Here is a 13,421-nt window from a genome sequence, read left to right as displayed (position 1 = left end):
GTCTGTCACGGGTTGCTATGTGTTACCAAGGCTATGAGGCCATGCAAAAGGCCAGTGTGAATAAGAAAAGATATGTCCAGTAAAACTAATGCCATTGCACAGCACTTTGGTAAGACTGTATCTGGCTACACACGGCTATGATCACCCATAGCCAAGAAAGATGAAATTGAAGATGTAAAGGTGCAGCAAAGGGCTCGTAGGAGCGTTATGGTCCACAGAATCTATTACAAGAAGAGTTTGACAGTGAACACATTCTTCTAGCTACAGCTATACCAGAAAAAGAGGTTAATTGCTCTAAGTGCCGCTTTCCACGAGAACTTGCTGCTCCTGTAGTATTGTTGCTCCAGCGAGTCCTCCTCAGCCCTTCCTAGTTAGAATGACCTGGATTAGTCTCAGCAGAGTGGTAGTCTTTTCTGACCTGGTTCATTTTGACTTGAACAGTCTTAGAGAGTGCCCGCAAGAGATGTGGAGTTTGGCATACCAAGGCGCGCAGGAGAATCAAAGGTGATGGAAGGTGGCAAGCAGCTGGAGACAGGCTGGAGAGCTGTGTGCCCACAGCCCTGGCATATGCCCACCGTGAAACCCTGTGGACATCTGAACTCTCTTTAGCCACAGGCTCCACCTGAATTATTTTACCCTGCTGCAACTGAGATCCGTTTGATGTGTTTCTGCAGTGCAGTGTGCAGTGAACACCCATAGACTGAATAACCTCAGCTTATTTAGTCTGTCAATGCAGAAGATATGGGGATATAATTTATTGTTATAAATACCAGGGAGGCAGGGCAGGGGTGAAAACCCAGAGAGCTTTTAGAGTAAATGTCAGCGCTGTAGGAAGGACACATTGGTAAAAACAGGCCATGAATAAATTTGAGAGTTTTGAATGTTTTCTTCTAAAGAGCAGTGAGGTTTTGAAACAGCCTTTAAGTAGGAGGGAAAAGATATATCTTTTGATCAATTTATGGAAGGAATTGTGACTCCATTGCCCACAATGGCACAAAGTTTAATGCAATGGTCGAAAAAGTTCTGGTTATTTTGGGGGGTTGTTTTTGTTCCTTCCTGTACACTATAGCAGTGTTAGTAAACTTCTGTGTGTCCATTTCTATAGACAGGTTAAGGTAAAAAAAAAAGGGGGGAGTAAATTTAGCGCTGGCAAAGTGAGCAGAACACCACTGAAGTTGTAGTTGTGTTAGTTTATGCCTAGTCTTGTTTTTTACTGTTGTTTTTTGCCATTTTATTATTTTTCAACACTAAGCACTTGCAGGGTTCTGTCTAAAAGGCAATATCCCATTGGTCCGTGTCCTGCAGGCCTTAGAGTTTAGAAGACAAAGAATTTTGGCAAAAGTAAAGGAAGAAATGGCAGGAAAAGACATATCACAATCCCTCCTCAGAACATAGTGACTCTTAAGCATTTCATTTTGCATTAAATAGTCTATGTTGTCATGACGGATGTGGGTGCAAAAAGTAACATTTAAAGGGATAGACTGAGTAGAGGAATGACTAATGGAAAGGAATTACCAGTGAGCAACCTGCATGTCCCCTAACACAATTCTTTGTGGAGAAAAACAATTGATTATACACAGTGTGGCTTAATTAGTTATCCTGTGTTATATCTGTTCTACATCATGTCATCCTCTGTTTTCCCTCCAGGGCCAGTATAGTAAAATTACGTTCCGGACTCCCTTCTACGTTGGTGGTGCCCCCAGCATGTACTGGCTGGTCAGAGCCGCAGGGACCAACCGTGGGTTTCAGGGCTGCGTTCAGTCGCTGAGCATCAACGGAAAGATAATTGATATGAGACCCTGGCCATTAGGGAAAGCTCTCAGTGGTGCTGATGTTGGTAAGTGTAATGGCATGGGGTCTTTAATCAGTGATAAACCAGGGGTTACTTCTTTTGCCTGTTGAAAAAAATTGAGCAACAGTCCAAGTTTGAGAGATGGAATGTGTGGTCTCTATTTTTGGCAAGGTATTTCTCTGTGCCTTTGCACACTGCTTTTGCTGGGTCTGTAATAAAAGGGTTTTAGCGCATTGTACAAGTAAACATCACTGTAGTATACCAAAACCCCTTGTGGATGCAGTTGTGCAGCACAATAGTAAAACCAGTTCTCATGAGCAAACAGGAAACTCAGTCTTGCCGATATTACTACGCCTACACCAGTATTTCTGCGAACGTCTCTCAGGATGCCTTTTCATGCTCCTGACTTACACAGTCATATCATCAGAAATCGATAGTATGCACACTGTGTTTGTATTTAAAACACTATGGACACAGCAAAATGTGTTTTGCCTAAAGGCACCATTGCACTTGTCCAAAGCAATGTGGGGACCTTTCAGGCCTAAAGCAGTGCTGTGGCCATTACAAAGGGCTTTTCCCCATGAAACCCCATTACCGCTGAGGCAAATAGGCTTTCCTGTCAACCATCTGTTGTTTTCATTTCCAGTATGTTTTAAAAGTACTATGGAATAAATTATTTCAACAGCTTTATGAAGTGGTATTAAAACATTATCTCCCCTTCAAAGATTAAAAGGTGGAGAAGTAAGGAAGTTAATTAACTAGTCCTGTCTTATTTATTCATCTCTATTTCATCTATGTAATGGGCACTTGAAAAAGAGACAAGGCAATGAAATCTTTGCTTAAATCACCTCCCAGTCTAAACAGTTGAAGAGTAAAAGTAAACCCAAGTCAGAAAGCAAGTGGTAAATGCAGGAAATAGATCCCATATCACTGAACTCTCCATGCCATGCTTCAGCCACAAAGTCATCTTTCTTCTCTTCTATAGCTGTGCATTTGGCATCCCAAGAAGGAAGTGATTAACGAGAAACTTCCTAACAATCACTCTGTATTCTCTAGATAACATGACGAAAGTTCTGTGCAATACAGTGGGGGAACAGAGTTGCCCAAGAAACAGATATTGAAAAGAATAAGACTTTGGAAGCAGAGAGTAATTTCACGATACAGTGAGAATCTATGGAATTTAGATAGATAGATGAAAGCCCTGCTGAAGTTCTCTGAGCTCTAATCTCTGTTGCCTTTTGCGTTGCAGCTAGCTTCATTCCCATCCATGAATGCTCCACATACTACTGCATTAACAATCAACATCAATGAAAATAAATGCTGGATTCTGCCATGTGTGACTAGAAACTGAGTGATAGAGTCTTACTGTCCTCACGTGGCTGCACACACTTATGTGAAACTGTACCAGGAGAGACTTACAAACAATACGCCATATAAGTTAAGCTTAAAATAAATAAATTGCAAGTGAACTCTACTAGGGTTTAGAGATGGTTTGCCTTTTCAGTGTAGTCATCTGTGCTGGCCCGAAGGCTGTGATAATTCAGGTCACTGAGACATTGTGAGAGCTGCTTGTCCTTAAATACCAAGACTGCTCCAGTTCAAGCTGTCCCTCAAATGAGTGAGCCTGCCCTTGTCCCCTCATTGTTAACTTCCTTGTCCTTTTCTGTTTCTCTAAGACTTTGTTTAATTTTGATCTGTTTGAACATACTGCCAGCATTGACTAACAGCACAGCAGATGCAGCAAAGATGAGTGTTGTCTCAGTTTTCTGTTTGTGTCTCACACTCACTACATCTAGATCCTTGTTTACCCAAATGTCTTGGCTCTGTTTCCTTGTCTATAAAACAGAGCTACTGCTACTCATTTCTGTCACTGTTGCGAACACTGAAGAGTATTTGAAGGATCTCAGTGGCTAGATACCCGTCCTGCTCCGCTTCACTGTGGCCTCTAGAATGCAGCCCAGACAGGGAAAAGGTGGCTCGGTGAGCACTGTGAGCACCCCTGCCCCCACATCTGCCTGTGGGGCAGCTGTTTGAAGGGGTAATTGTCCCCTTCTGTATAAAAGGAGAATCTGTTCCCTTTCAGGGGACTCGTATGTTTTGCTTACGCTCCTTGGGTTAGCCCTGGAGCCCTGTGTTATGACTGCTGTACTTGGACCTTCCCTCTCTGCAATGAAAATTGGGCCTTGCAGGAGATTTGTAGGTGTGCAACATGAGACAAGCCTGGTCTGGTGGGGAGTTGTACCAGATAACCCGAGAGAGTTATTACTGCCTCTGTCCTGAGTTGGTGAGAAATGGTTATTTTCCAGTGTGGACGGCAGAGTGATTGGGGTGAACCGGCACATCAGCTACTTACATCTGCATACTTCTCTGCACTTTTCTTTCTGGCTATGGGATGGGAAACCAAACTGTAAAGCTACTGCTGTAACACCAGTTTGTTATTGAAGATTTGTGGAGTCCTGGTCTGGAAACCATCTTTACAATTGGAGTGCTGTATTTAAACAAAACAAAAAGGGCATATCCCCTTCTTGCAGTAGTTTTGCAAGCCTTCTCTCAGTCATCTCAGATTACAAGAGTTCTCCAGTGTTATTATCGGAGCTGCCTCACAACACCTGGGTCACCTCAGAGGTGATATTTCAATGTCCCTCAAAATAAATGTGCAGTTCTTAGGTTTGTCATGAACACTTTGCTCCTCTAAATGGCATGCTTACACTTGTACACCACAAATGTCTTATTTGGACTTTCTTAATGTATAAGATCAGTTTGTTACTATCAATGAGGGGAGAATTATTTAATCAGAAACTAAAATAAAGGAGAAACTAAACAAAATCAACAAGATATTAATCAGATGTACATTTGACCACTGCACAATCTAACTTTATAGATATCAGTTTTAAGGAAGCAAACTAATTGTTCTACAACAAATTCAGCTTAATTTCAGCAAGAAGAAATCATCTCCTTGTTATTTCAGTCGGTCTGCCAGCATAGTAGAAGCGCTTCTTAAAAAGCTGATGATAGAGATCCCTTTTAGTGCAGACAAGAGGGCTGACAACAGCATTTTAGTTAATAAGATTAGCTGATGCTGATTAACACCGTCCGTGCTTACCATGGCATGAATTTACAGTGAACAAAGAAGCACATAAGGTAATTAAAATTAAACAAGTCGCAGTGCTTGTAAACAATCTGGAGAGATTTCTATTTTATGATAAGATAAAGATAGGAACAAGAGCATAAGAAAAGTAATCCAAGGAATGATTGAAAGATACAACTGTCATGGTTTGTCAGTAAGGCCTAATTTTTGCTGTTTTTAAGGTCTCTTCCTGGTCTGGTACTTTAAAAAAAGTGCTAAAAATCAAGTGAACTTGTCTAAATTGCACACCATTTGACAAACTGGGAAAGAATCTAGGCAGGAGAGCAAATTGTATTGGTTAGTAGTAATGATCAACAGCCAAATAATTCTCCTTTGACAAACTTTTCTGATAAATCAATGTTCTGGCTCCGTTTTTAGGTGAGTGCAGCAGTGGCATCTGTGATGAGGCTGCCTGTATCAACAGCGGTACCTGCACTGTGAGCAAAGCGGATTCATACATTTGCCTTTGCCCTCTTGGATTTAAAGGTCATCATTGTGAAGAAGGTGAGAGGATGCTGGGCTGCTTATATTTTTTTGTATCTGTTATTTAATGTTGAATGTGTTTTCCGCATAGTGACATCCAAGGAGGTCTTATGCCATTACAGTGACAGAAGAGAGTACTTGTCACTTCATCTTTTTAAAATCACATAGTGAAACCCTCCCCTACCATTCACGTTGGGGGTACATCCAGCTCCTATGTAATCAGTGATTCTCAAACCTCTTTGCTTATTTAAACTAACTATAATTAAGCATCTCAAACTTACTTTTCAGAAGTTAAAATAATGTACCACTTCACAGCTGCACATTAACTCTAAAAAAATCCCTACTTGTCTCCTAAAACCAGTGTCAGTTGTATATTCTGAAATGTAAAGGACTCAATATCAATTTCCTACTGAAATCACAGAGCTACAAACAAATAGTCAAATAGATACAGCATTATTTTCTGTGCTGCAGAACTTTTCATGCCACCACTCATTGTGTGCATGCTTGCTACTTTGAAAAACACTATGATGAATTACTAAAGAAGAGGAGCATAAGGCTTTATAATAGGAATACATCCCTGGAAAAAGAAGGGATTAAGCAGGGAAGTGGTGTTGGCTAGGATAAAAAACTATTTTTAATTTGGAAGATGAAAATTTTAGGTTGTTTTTCTTAGTGTTAGCTTTAAGTACCTAACAAAGGGAACTGACACTGGTTGGTAGGAGTCAATCCCTTACCTTGGAGCCTCAAGTGACCTGCTTGTGTATTCTGGATTTCCAGCACTCACCTTGGCCATACCTCAGTTCAACGAGTCCTTAAGGTCATTTGCTAGCACACCCTGGCCCTTGGAACCACAGAATTACCTTTCCTTCATGGAGTTTGAGATGACATTTCGTCCAGATTTAGAGACTGGTGTCCTTTTGTACAGCTACGACACAGACAGCAAGGACTTCCTCTCCATCAACATGGTGGCTGGTTACGTGGAGTTCAGGTTCGACTGTGGCTCAGGAACGGCCGTTATCAGGTAAACAGCATTGCTTGTCTTTCTGTTCCAGCAGTACCATGATGTTGATCCAGGAGAAGAGTGGGCTGGAAAGAGTAATAGCCACAATGAAGTATAGGAGCCTCTCAGTCTCTAGTGGTGCCTACTCCTTCTAAAGAAGTGCAGAAACACCAGAACTTTATTCAAGGGGACAGGATTTTCTTCCTACATAATGTTATCTTCCAAAGATTTATTATCAGTGTTACCATGTCATGCCACCATCTTACTGCAGATGTTACTTTTGTTTCTGTATGGTGTTGAAGAAGTACCCTTCTTGCCTCCATGACACGGTGCCATAGCAAATTAGGGGATCTAAAAATACTTTATGCATATACTTTCTAGCCACAGGATTGCACAATATTGGCACTTTTGTGAGCATCCTCCTCCCTGGTCTCACAGTTTCAGGCAGTAAATACTGGGCTGGAGGTGTCACAATAAGATACATCTCCAGGTTCCCTCATTCTTCATAGTGCTGATTTCTGGGGTTCTGAAGCTAAAGTCCAATTAACATAACTTAAGGAATCTAAAAGAGAAATACATGGTTTAAATGAGTCATCCAGGCTCCCAGGCAAAGACAGAACTTCTGAGAATGATTCATCGCATCCTAAAATTAATGTCTAGGATAGGAGCAATGAAATGCCTCAAAAAGCGCTGCTTGCTCTCTCTCTCTCTCTGTGTGACTGAGTGCCCATCTCCGGGCAGCTGTTTCCTGAGCTCTTCTGAAAAGGCAATGGGCCGAACAGAGGCACTCAGTACCTTGGGTATGGTCCAAGAGGCTGCCAGTTTGACCAGGCTGACCTAATATTTAGAAATAATCTATATAAAGCTTATGGAAAATGTGTACACTGCCTGCCAGTCTTGCATACTCTATGTCTCCTGTGGATGGACATCAGGAATTTCGACTATATTATGATTAGAAGAAATGTACTGATTTTCCACCAAATGAGGACCCAAGCAAACAAACCCATTCAGATGACGAAGTGAGAGATGAAATTTCAAGGAAGCAAATGCAAAATAATGCACAACCCGAACAATGCACAGCTGTGGCAATACCGTTGGTGTTGTCAGACACAGAAAGATCCTGGATTCATGATGGATAGTTCTGTGAAATCAACAGATAACTGCTTAGAGACAAATACAGAAATGGAAGTACAATGCAGAAAATTATTAGGAATTAAATAAGGAACAATGCCTCTGCAAAAGTTCACAATGCACCCTGTCTTGAAAACTTGCTGCTATTCTGGTCACTTAATTTCAGAAGAAATTAGCAAAATTAAAAAAGAGGAGTAGTGTTGATATCCAAGGGAGGGAAAGAAACAATTTCCACAAATATAGCAGGACCCTTCAACCTGGAAAAGAAAGAGTTTAGTGGAAGTATGATAAAGGTTTTAAATTGAGAATGACATAGAGATAAATAAGGAATGCTTTTTCTGTATTTTTTCATTACGGAAGAATTAGAAGGAGCTCAGTGAAACTGCAAGCCGAAAAATATCAAACAAAAAAAATAAGACTTTTTTTTTTTTTTTTTTGAGACAGCACAGCACATAAGTAAGTTATGGAAACTAATTGTCACAGCATGTTACAGATGCCAGAACTATAAATAGGTTAAAAAACCCCACACATTAGACAAATTTAAAGAAAGCTCCATTGAGGGAGATCAAACACAATTGTACGGATGCAGCCTCTGACTCAGGAAATTGCTAAATGACAAGTTGCCAGAAGCCGGGAGGATATATCAAGGGAAGAATAACTCCATACTTGTCCTGTTCTTTTCTCTTGCTGAAAAGCGGCAGAAATAGCTGATGTCGGAGACCTTTGCTCCAACCCAGAATGGCCCTTCTTACAACAGCCTTCAATCTTTTTCTGATTACAGCCATCTAATTCCTATTACTGGCAACCATAAGACATTAAAGTACACATAATTTTTTTTCCCCCTGAGAATATTGTGGTGCTTAAAAACACCTTGGACTAAAGGTTAACCGAGATGTATGTGGCTTGTAAAACGTGGCAAGAGACACAAGCATGTGCTTGGGAGTGGAAACTGCTCCTTCCCATTGCAAGGGTGAAGAGCGAGCGGGATGCCAGCTAGCACCTGGGTCACGTGCACGGAGGAGGGAGTGTGGTGTGATATAGCTGGGTGATGGGGGAGGCTCATGAGACCGGCAGGCTTTGTTGAAAGTTGTCAGGATGTCCTGTTCAGCTCCTTTTTCTAGATAACTTGTGCAGTTCGCACCCTGTCATCAGCTTTGTCAGTGATTAAATAAGACAAATAGATTCCCTGTTTTTCATGCCTGCTTAGCCAATACCCACTTAAAAATCCGTCTTGGTCGTCATCATAGTGCTTCTTGACTACTCTTTGTCCTTAACAGGGACATAACTCTGGTCATCCTGACTATCTCTTCCATCGGACCAGGCTGTTAAATATTATCATCAGAGCACAATTATCATGTCTTTATAATTAAGGATGAGGCAAGCTCATTTATGTACGTCAGCAGCAGCAATGGGAAAGCTGACAGTGGTGAAGCCTGGGTTTTGCCTGAGATGGACACAGCATGGTGTGGTGCAAGGACCTTGGGAGGGGGCAGGGATGCCGAGCAGACAGACGGATGCAGAACCTGAGATGTTTACCAAGATGTCTCGGAGGAGAATTTGTTATCCCCTGGGATTTTGCTTGGCCAGGCATTCACAGGATCAAGATCTTCATCATTTGGTGTATTTTTAAAGGTTTGATTTACACAGGGAAAAATAATCCTTAACCCCAGGGCACATGAAGAGCCAAAAGTGTTCAAATGCCTGCAGAGAGCTTTAGCAAACTCATGCTGGTTTCAAAAAGCCTGTGAATCCAAGAAATAGCTTGCAATTCTGAAGTGATGACTCAGCAAGGCTTTATCATTCCTAATTGTAATTAAATCTGGGAGAGCAGGAGGGTTAGCCTGATGATGACCTGATCAGCAGAGGAGATAAAATGTATGTGTTGCCACTTACTAGGTAGCCAAACCTATCTGGTTCCTTTACATGTGTATATTGACTTCTTCAAGGTGATTACATTCTGTTACCTATTGATTTATCCAAGGTAGTTAAACCCTAAATGCTACTACATAAAAAAAAGGACTAGTAAATGGCATTGCTCAATGATATTTTTTTATGGAGCTTTTCTGAACCAAGTGTCAAAGTAATATTGCCAGCATCGTCCAAATAGATGAAAATGGGCTTTGAAAAAATTTGGAGGAGCAAAATACGTACAACAAAAACATTTCAAAGCTCATGTTGATTGTTCAGGAAAAAAAGAAAAAAACCCCAAAATTGTTAGTTCACATTTTCAAAATTATATACCTTTTTAATCAGCATTTGAATCACTATTGAGTCACTATTTCAAAACGCAATTTTTGAGTTCTTTCATTTTGAAATTTATCTTTTTTTCATTTTTAAATGTAAGTAGCCTTAAAATACAAAACTTTATTTCATCCAAAAAAAATTTATGTTTTTTCATTGAAAACTAGAAAGTCTTCAAGTGTCTGAGATAACACGGTTTCTGATTTTTCCAGCTCGACCAGTGAATCACACACAAATTTCATTGCTCATGGAGGAAAGGCTGCAATATAACATTTAGATATAAAATGCTTTAACCAGTGTAGTAAAATGACATCTGAAAACAAGACACAAAGTTCTGTAGGACTTCTGAAGGGGCATGTGGCTTTGCCCTTTATACAGGCTGCTATTCATATTAGTGCTGAACTAATAAAGACTGTAAGAACAGTTTAAAAATGCTTCCTGTGAGACTGATGAATACTTTGCGCAACTGGGGATCATTGTTCCTAGCCAGGATCTCATCATATCATTAGTCTCATATTTTAGTTACTTCCCCTTAATGTACAGCATCTGGGCTGCATGCACGCGCGTGTGTGTAGATGTCACTGTAACAGGCTGCACAAATAGAGCTGATAAGTCAACACAAAGTCGTTCTGTTTTAAAAGAGGATGAAGAATGTCAAGTAGACCGACTCTAGTGGGATAAAGTGGGAAGCTTTATCTCCAGGCTTATGTCATTGTGAAATGAGGATGTACAACTGAGACAAAAATTTGTCTTTATGCGTTACAAATGACTAAGCAGAAAAATTAGCTCAAAGGTAGACGAAATGCGTGCTGATTATAGAAATGTTTCATTTATAAATAAAAGTAGAGTGGTTGTTATTTGCTGTAGGAACATAGTCTTATTTTTCCTTTGCTGCTGGGGCTCAGAAATTGTTACTTCCTCATGAGGAAAGAAACACAGTGGTTTTTTTTATTTTTTGTTTAGAAAATGATCCCAGAGGACTTGACTTTTTAACATCACAACAGTATTTGAAAATATCAGAAAGGCAAAAGAGTAAAATACTTGAAAGTTTTCTTCTCCTTAAAACAGGAGTGAAGAACCTATCAGTTTGGGTCAATGGCATGAGCTGCGAGTGTCTCGCACAGCGAAGAATGGTATCCTACAAGTGGACAAACAAAAGCCAGTGGAAGGGATGGCAGAGGTGAGCATATGGCATGACTTGTTATGAATACGGCTGTTGTACTATAAAATGATTGCATGGTACACTACACAGGCTGCTCCCAAAGCTCTTATAAACTCAAAAAAGTACACGTTAGGGCAGCATTTTCTGAAGCCCAAAATTGGAGATCTGCACATGAAGTCTTCTGTCTGAGGACAGGGATCCTTGCAAAGGCAGCTGAAATCACAGCCTTACCTCTTCTTGCCGTGTAACTGGACTCACATTTTTGTGTTTGGTTCATACATGTTCTTGAGGTTCTTTTCGTGGTACTTACTGGTTGTGCCTAAGACTGTTGAACAATGTGTGCACTATGAAATGATGTCACCTGGAGAAGGATGTTGATATTGACATTGATGTGCACAAAGTCCTGTTTTTACCTCTCTCTGAATATTGTGCTAGAAAGATAGACCGAAAGATAATTGTTTCTTTGCCTTCTCCTTGCAAAAGTGATTTTCGGGACAGAGTAAGGGCTGGAATACTCAGCCAGTTGATCACTCGCATTTTATTCTTCCCTCACCAAGAGGTCATAGTGAGTCACAGTTTGTAATAAGGCAAAATTTTGCTTGTACCAAGAAAGGTATTCACTGTAAGCACTCAAATGTATACACAGAGGTACTTTTTAATCCCAAGAACCTGAGGCTAGAATTGCTTGGAAAATGTCTTTTATTCTTTCCTAGTGGAAGGTGTGGCCAGAAAACTCCAGATCCTGTTAGGGGAAGAATCTGCAGGTTTTTCTGCAAACTGGCAAACTATTTAAAACTTAGGCTTTTCTTGAAAAATGTAAATAAATTGGAATTCCAGTTTTCTGTCAAGAAACAGATTGAGTGGGAAACATTCAAACCGGGCAGCTAGGACTTCTTTACGTATATGGGTCGAGAATGAAGAGTCCCATTTTTTTTCTCTAGGTGCTGCAGTGCAGCTGCAGAAGGAGGTTGGCAGGGAGCTGACAACAAAGAAATCACAGGAGTTTCTGTAGGACTGGAATTACAGTTATCCTGTCCTTAGCTGTTAAACATCTTTCAATTCACTCCTGGACCCTGACTAGTCCCATCAAGTATCCTGAGCACCTGCTTCTGCTAACTAATGCAACCTCAATGTTTCTATCATTTAGCCCTGTAACTTGCTATGGGTTACCTTTTTAGATGTTAAAGACATTAAATGAGTCTCTGTTGTATGGACTTTGCTCTGATTTTTAGTTTATGAACCTCATTCTGGTTTTAGGTTTACATCAATGTACCTCAAGTCATTGCAATTAGAGCTAGATGTGCAGTCAGGAATCACAAGTCAGTCTCCTTTTTTTCTTTCCTTCAATATTCCCATTTTGAATTACTTGAGATTTTCCAGCTAGTTCTGATTAGGATAAAGCACAGTCAGTAGAGATTGTCCTACAGTGGCTTTCTTGAGAGAATTGTACAAGAAATGCAATTAACAGAAGTAAAGAGCCATTAAAGTAAGCTATAACATCTAACGTCGGCTGATCTGAAGATAAAAGCATGGTTCCAGCTACTCTAATGAAATGTTGTTCTCACGTTTCTTGCAGGGGGCTTTCACTCAGATTAAGTGCAACTCTGAAATATTTATTGGTGGAGTCCCTAGTTATGATGCTGTGAAGAAGAACTCCGGGATTCTCAGACCTTTTAGCGGGAGCATCCAGAAGGTATGTGTCCAGAGAAACACACTGGAGGCATTTATTTCCAGTGCATGCTTTAGGTGGAAATGTGCCCTTATACCACTGGCAATATCGAAGATAACCCAAGATTTCCCCTCAGGAGCCCACCACAAAGTGCTTAGACACATATTTCACAATGAAAAGTCATTCTAACTTTAGTAGGCAGTAAGTATTACCACTGCCGGTCTCCCTGTTAATTTCCATACTGTACTAATAAGTGAGCAGAAGCCATATGGTATCAAGTTGGCTGGATGGTTGCACTGTATCAAGTTACTGGCTGGACAGTCGCACTCAAAGAGTTGCGGTCAACGGCTCAATGTCCAAGTGGAGAGAAGTGACGAGTGGTGTTCCTCAGGGTACTGGGACCTGTACTATTCAACATTTTTGTCGCAGACATGGACAGTGGGGTCAAGTGCACCCTCAGCAAGTTTGCCAATGATACCAAGCTGTTTGGCGAGGTAGACATGCTGGAGGGGAGGGATGCCATCCAGAGGGACCTGGACAGGCTGGAGAGGTGGGCCCAAGCCAACCTCATGCAGTTCAACAAGGCCAAGTGCAAGGTCCTACATCTGGGTCAGGGCAATCCCAAGCACAAATACAGGCTTGGCAGGGAATGGCTGGAGAGCAGCCCTGAGGAGAAGGACCTGGGAGTGCTGATCGACCAGAAGCTCAGCATGAGCCAGCAATGTGCAGTTGCAGCCCAGGCGGCCAACCGTATCCTGGGCTGCATCAATAGAAGTGTGGCCAGCAGGTCAAGGGAGGGGATCCTGCCCCTCTCTT

General features: G+C 41.1%; 1 protein-coding gene across 1 annotated transcript in view; it reads left to right on the top strand.

The window, feature by feature from the left end:
• Window positions 1-13,421, top strand: part of EGFLAM (EGF-like, fibronectin type III and laminin G domains) — a 57,687-nt gene that overhangs the window by 30,548 nt on the left and 13,718 nt on the right. The window contains exons 13-17 of the mRNA XM_009894709.1: window positions 1,648-1,837; window positions 5,298-5,423; window positions 6,180-6,423; window positions 10,843-10,954; window positions 12,513-12,629. Coding sequence (XP_009893011.1) covers window positions 1,648-1,837; window positions 5,298-5,423; window positions 6,180-6,423; window positions 10,843-10,954; window positions 12,513-12,629 — 789 coding nt within the window. The remainder of the gene's footprint in view (window positions 1-1,647; window positions 1,838-5,297; window positions 5,424-6,179; window positions 6,424-10,842; window positions 10,955-12,512; window positions 12,630-13,421) is intronic.

Source organism: Charadrius vociferus, unplaced genomic scaffold (assembly GCF_000708025.1).
Source record: "Charadrius vociferus isolate BGI_N301 unplaced genomic scaffold, ASM70802v2 scaffold450, whole genome shotgun sequence".
Lineage (NCBI taxonomy): Eukaryota > Metazoa > Chordata > Aves > Charadriiformes > Charadriidae > Charadrius > Charadrius vociferus.
Note: the sequence above shows the minus strand (reverse complement) of the source record. Positions and strands in the feature narration are given on the sequence as shown.